Genomic DNA, 5,948 nt, shown 5'->3' with positions numbered 1-5,948 from the left:
TGTGTGTGTGTGTGTGTGTGTGTGTGTGTGTGTGTGTGTGTGTGTGTGTGTGTATGTATGTATCTATATACCTGGAGCCAGCCTGACTTACCTGCCTCCCCTGCAGGCAGTCCCTGTCCTCTCTGAGCGGGCCTTTGCAGGTGGTTCCTGACATCGATGACCAAATGAGCAACGCAGACAGCTCCCAGGAGGTGAGTTGGGTAGGGCAGGGCTGCAGGACCCCCTCGGCCCCTTTCCCAGCCAGGGCCTCCTCGGCCTCTCCCCGGCCCTTGGAGCTGGGAAAGACCTAAGTCCCCAGCCTGAGCTGCCTGGGGCCTGCCTTGGGTCTGGCTCAGCTGGCAGTTCCGTGGCCGGAGAGAAGGGCTGTGAGGCGGTCGAGGAGGAGGCCCCACGGTGGGGAGGCCTCACGGCAGCTCAGCCTGGCCCTCCCTCGGCTTCCTCTTCCTGCCCAGGCCCTGGCTCTGCCATGTGCCGGCCCTTTAAACGGTCACACTGGTCTGCCCATCTGACTCACGGGGTTCTCTCTTGCCCTTCCTGCTTTTAGTTTTTCAGATGATTCATTTTCTCCCAGTTTTCTCTCCTCCCCTGTTGCCTGCACTGGAGAAAGTGCTGGGTCCGGGGTCGGGGCGGAGACCAGGGCGCAAGGCAGCAGCTAGCGGGTGATCTTAGGGTGCGTCCTGGAGGGCAGGGCTTGGCCGAGCCTGGGGAGGGCAGCTGTAAGGACCCTCCCTCTCTGGGCCACCCTGGAGTCCCACAGCAAGCACTGGGCAGGGAGGACCGGACGGAGCCAGCCTGGGACTACAGCAGAGCCTCTTGGCCCTCGAAGAGAGAGTTCCAGGCCCTGCCCCCCAGCTCCCACCCCCTCCCACGGCTGTTCAGCAGCTAAAAATAATCATCACTAGCATGTAGTGAGTGCCCCCCCAGTACGCCTCATTCAATCCACACTACAGGCCTATGTGTCCTGTGTTCTTACCTCATTTCACTAAAGAGGAAACAGGTTCAGAGGTAATTTTCCCCAAGTCGCACAGCTTGGAAGTAGTGGCTGAGCCTTGAACCCAAGTCTGATTCCACAGCCCTGCTCTCCCCGCCTGATGATTAGCACAGGGACCGCCCACTTCAGTTTGTGACTGTGCCTGGGCTGTCCCAGGGAGCTCAGCCTGGGACAAGACGGAGAAACAGGGCTGCCCAGGTGCTAGCACCCCAGCCCCAGGCCGCTCTCTTAACACTATACCTGCCCCGGTCCCTTGAGAGCCTCTGTGAGGGGAGATTACTGCCCCATTTCACGGAGGTGGGTGGGACACTAAGCCTTCTGAGGGACCTCTTCCAAGGTCAGTGAGTTACGGGAGATCACAGGTCTGAGTGACACCCAGGGTGGCCAGCAAGGCGAGGTCCAGGTTGGCTGGAGGGCTTCCGGGACCCACACTCTGGGGCCACTAGATCCGGCCCAAGGGTGTGGTGCCTAGGGAGGGAGGCCCTTGAGGCGGCCGGCTGACACTGCCGCGCTCTTCCCTCTCGCATTTCCGCCTCTCTCTCTGCCGGGCCCTGTGGGTCTCTGCCGCGCAGGCGAAGGTGACAGAGGAGTGTTCCCAGTACGAGTTTGAGACCTACATGCGGCAGCAGCTGCTGCTGGCCGAGGAGAAGAGCTCCGTGCACGAGGCCCGCGGCTGGGGGCCCAGGCGGCAGCTGGGCAGCGTGCCGCCCGTGCGACGGCTGGGCCACGACGCGCAGCCCGTGAACCCCTTGGACGCAGCCATCCTGGCGCAGCGCTACCTGCGGAAATAGCAGCCTCGGGCAGGGGCACCGGCACCACCCACCACCTCTTCCCGGCCCCCAGCGGACAGCCTGGCTGCCCTGCTGGGCCCCGTAGTGCTGAACTCTCTCCTGGACCGCACCGGGGACGGGGCAGGGACAGCCCAGGTCACACGTGGGGTCAGCAGAGGTACCACGGAGCTACCTTTTGGAATGATTGCTTGATTGTTTGGTTTTTTAATCTGAGAAGCCTAGATAACTAATCTGCTTTTAATCATGACGTTTTAATCTACCTCTGTCTCTTTAACCATGCTGTCTCTGGACTGAGTGAGAGGGAGGAGGAGGGAGCCCGCCCGCCTGGGGCCCGACCGACCCACTGACCCCCGGGGGCAGCTGCCCCCCACAGTCCACATAAGCTGAAAGTGCAGCTCGCTGCTGGCTCCCAACATGAGTGCCCGCTCCCCACTGCCCTCCCAGGCCCCTCGCAGTCTGTTTTCCTCCCTCCCCTTCTGACCCCAGGCCCCTCGGTCCAAGTTTTGGAAAACTGTCACCTCATCTTAAGCGGAATTCAAATGTATTTATTTTTGTACTGAAACCAACTTCTCTCCCATCTCTAGGTGGCTCGGCCCATGCCACTCCCTGCCCCCAGCCTGGCTGGACAGCAGGGAGTCCACAGCCCCCGATGGGCCCCCTCCTCGCCCCCAGGCTCAGAAGCCCCTTCTGGCTGGTCCCCTTCCACCTCCAGCCCACCAGTCCCTCCTTGTTTCTGGTGATGCGGAGGCCTTTCTCCACTTGGTTCTTTCTCTCCCATCTCAGCTTCTCTGAGGTGCTGTACACCCGCATCAGCCCCGGTTTCCTCTTCCACCCCTCACCGTGGTACTGAGGTGATGCCGACATGGATGGGAAGGGTGCCTGGTGGGGGGGCTGGTGAGGGGTGCTCTGGTCCAGCTGTGAACAGGCGGCCCTGTTTGCATGCCGTCTCACTCCCCTCACTCCTCTGTGTTCAGAGAACCGTGGGGGCATCTCCTCTCCCGCCCCTGCCTCGTAACAGAGGTGGTGTCTCTCCCAGCAGACCACCAGGGGCGCCAGGGTCCTTCCTGGGGGCTACAGGGCTCGTGGGGAGAATCGTAGGGACTGGGGGGGCCCAGCCTGGCTTGAGAACAGCCCTGCTGCCCTTTTTGAGCCGAGATTTTGAAGTGGATGCCCGTCTTGCCAGAAACGCTGTTCTCACCAGAATGCCCGCTCTCCCACACTGGACTTGGCCCTGCCCAGTGCCAAGCAAAGACCTTCCCCTGGCCTACCCTCCCCAGACCCCTCAGAGCAGCTGAGCGTTCCCCTTCAGGCAGCCCTGGGCCCTCGGGCCCTTCCTGCCTGCCTTCTCCCCAGTGGGGAGGTGACAGAGGCCTGTGTGACCTTGTTTCCCAGGGTGTGAGCTGCCCCCTCCCCAAAAGCTGACTCACTGTGAGTGACTTGGGCAAGGTCCCAAACCTCCTTGTGCCTCAGTTTCCCCATCTGGAAAAAATGGGGCCACCTCTTGCCAGCAGTAGCAGGGCCGCCCACGCCCCTTCCTCCCCATGCCCCCATCCCAGCACGTGGGCGCCTCGTGCCTCTGCCTCAGTGGGTCTGTGGGAGCCCTGATGTGCTCTTTTCTATATTTATTTCAAAAAGAAGTCTCCTGAAGGAGTAGAAATGCAGTCCGGCCCAGGGCTCCCAGACCCTGTGACTGTCCTCCCGTGAGGGCCTCACCCGAGCCCTTTGTCCGGCAGCCTGCCCAGACCCTCCGGGCCTGCTTGCCTGGTGGTCTTTCTCCTCCTTTTCAAAGCAATATCCTCCAGGTCTGCAAAGCCTGTCAGACAGACTGGTCCCTTCCAAGGTCAGCCCACGTGTCTGGTTAATTTCTGGCAAAGCAAATGAGAGGAGTTTGGGTCTGCCCTCACTGGGTGTCACACGCTGAGAGAAGTCCTATTGTAAAAAAGCAAAACGGGAAAAGTCACAAAAAAGTTTGTATAAAGTCATATTTTTGTACTACATGGGGACTCTTCCTGCATGTCAGCAATAAAACTTCCTGATCTGGAGCCAGCGTGGCCTGTGTCGTCTCTTAGCCTCCTCGCCGCGTCTCCATCTCTCCCACCCAGCCAGGCCGTGCAGGATTCCTGTAGCTCTTGGCTCTGCCACCAGCTGCCCTGGACGGGCGCTCCCTCACCCTGGCAGCCGTCACTGTCTTGAATGGGGGAGGGGGCCAGAACCTCCCAGCAGTCTCCCGGCCCCATTGGTTCAGCCTCCCGCCAAGTGCCCAAGGGGGAACTCCCCCCTTGGCTTGGCTTGGCTCAGCCCAGACCTGCATACCTGCGCAGGAAGGAGGCGTCCCAGAGCAGCTGCCACTATCAGGGTATGGGTCGTCTCTCCCCTCCAAACAGCCATCTGGGATGGGGGAACCCTAGCCAGACAGACTGCCCGTGTGCCCATGTGCCCATCCAGGGCAGCTGGGGTAAGAAGTGCCAGCCCAGGCCTTTTCCTGCACCACCCTCCTCTCCATAGGAAACCAAGGGGGCTTCCTTCCTTCCTTCCTTCTTTCCTTCCTTCCTTCGCCTAAATTTAGACTTTGCAGATTGAGCACTGGAGCACTGAAGCTAGAGGTGGGCTGGCCCTGTCCCCAGCACACCACGGCACACAGGCAGACCCACTTTTGTGCCGGAACCCACACAGGCCCAGGTCACGAAAGGAGCAGAGATCCGTGCCAGAGACCCCCCTTCCCTGGCAGGTGTCCACACAGCAAGAGGGGGGTGGCGCCTCCCCAAGGTGTGGGAAGGCCCTGATTCTTTGCAAATTCTTCAGAGCGGGCCCCGGGGCCACCATCCCTCCCTGTTCCCACAGCTACCCCAGCAGCCAGGTGGCCCCTATCTTCCTGGCCACTCCCGAGCCTGTACAAATTGCCTGTTACCTTATCTGTGGCACTGCCCCACTCCCAGCCCACCCGGGCCACACTCTGCTCCACCAGCCACGCCCCCTGGGCCTCATCTCCATTTCGGCCTCCCTCTTGTGCCCCCGACCCGATCAGCCTCTGTTCTGCACACAGGTATCACCTGGGCACCTACGTGTCGGGCTTAACTTCAGCAACACCCAAGACAGCAAGTCACATGCGGCCAGGGACTTTGTTTTGCTCACTGTGTCCTCAGCACCTAGAACTGGCTGGATGCGCAGCTGTCACGCCAGAACTGTTGCTTCATTGATCTAAACTTCTTAGATTGCCCTTTACCAGTTTTTCTTGTGAGCCCTGGAAGCAAAGCAAGGGGAAAGTACCAGAAAGGCGGGTGTGATCAACAGCCTCCTATGTTCCTGAGGAGTCAGACAAGAATGGAGATGTTTCCACCGGTGTTAGCCACCGCCTGGTCCCCAGTGTCCTCAGGCAGAAGAGCTTCAGAGAGAAGCCAGCCTGGAGCTGTGGCGCTGTCTCACGTGGGAAAGGAAGTGAGGAGACAGAGGCTTGGAGGCTGAGCTGTGCAACCTCCAAAGCCAGGTTAGCCTTGACTTCTTGCCTCTTTCCCTCTCGTACCCCATGTCCAACCCTCTGTTGAGCCTGCTGGCCAGCCAGGCAAAACCTGACCACTCCTCACAGCTCCTGCGACCACCCTGTCTGAGCCCCCTCTTCTCCCTGCTCCCACTCTTCCCCTGCAGCAGCCCAGGGGCCACAGGTCAGCCAGAGCGAGCCTTTTAAAAGTCCAGTGTTGTCCCTCTCCTGCTTAACACGCCCCCCACCCCACGGCTTCTGTACACACAGCGTAACAGCCAGAGGCCTGTGTGTGGCTTAGAAGGCACTCTCCACCAGGCCCCGTCTGACCTCCCAGCCCTCCCCTCCCTCACTGTCCCCAGCCACGCAGCCTCCTTGCTGACCCCAAAGGAGCCAAGCAGCTTCTACCTCAAAGCCTTTGCATTAGCTTTTCCTTCTGGGAGGCTCTTCCCCCAGATACGTGCATGGCTCACTTCCCTCGGCTCAAACTCTCACCTCCTCGGAGAGGCTGTCCCTGGCCACGTCCACTGGGTCTTCCCTAGCCCCTTCCCCTGCTTTATTTCCCTTCATTGTGCCTATCACAGCCTGACACTACAAGGTTTGTGATTATCGATTGTATCCGTCTCCCCTACTCGGATGTTGAGCTCCACGAGGGCAGGAGGATTTTCTGTGTGTCCATGGTGGGGTGGGG

At 60.3% G+C, this 5,948-nt stretch overlaps 1 protein-coding gene across 8 annotated transcripts in view; it reads left to right on the top strand.

The window, feature by feature from the left end:
* Positions 1 to 3,379, top strand: part of STK40 (serine/threonine kinase 40) — a 37,401-nt gene extending 34,022 nt beyond the window's left edge. For 7 of the 8 annotated variants that reach the window (XM_024738863.1, XM_024738864.1, XM_024738861.1 and 4 more), the window contains 2 exons: positions 107 to 191; positions 1,564 to 3,379. In XM_024738863.1, coding sequence (XP_024594631.1) covers positions 107 to 191; positions 1,564 to 1,782 — 304 coding nt within the window. In that variant the 3' untranslated portion in view covers positions 1,783 to 3,379. The remainder of the gene's footprint in view (positions 1 to 106; positions 192 to 1,563) is intronic. The other variant, XM_024738860.1, reaches the window with a different exon arrangement.
* The last annotated feature ends 2,569 nt before the right edge of the window (positions 3,380 to 5,948 follow it).

This window comes from Neophocaena asiaeorientalis, unplaced genomic scaffold (genome assembly GCF_003031525.2).
Source record: "Neophocaena asiaeorientalis asiaeorientalis breed wild unplaced genomic scaffold, Neophocaena_asiaeorientalis_V1.1 scaffold106, whole genome shotgun sequence".
Taxonomy (NCBI): Eukaryota; Metazoa; Chordata; class Mammalia; order Artiodactyla; family Phocoenidae; genus Neophocaena; species Neophocaena asiaeorientalis.
This window is presented reverse-complemented; position numbering and strand designations above follow the sequence as displayed.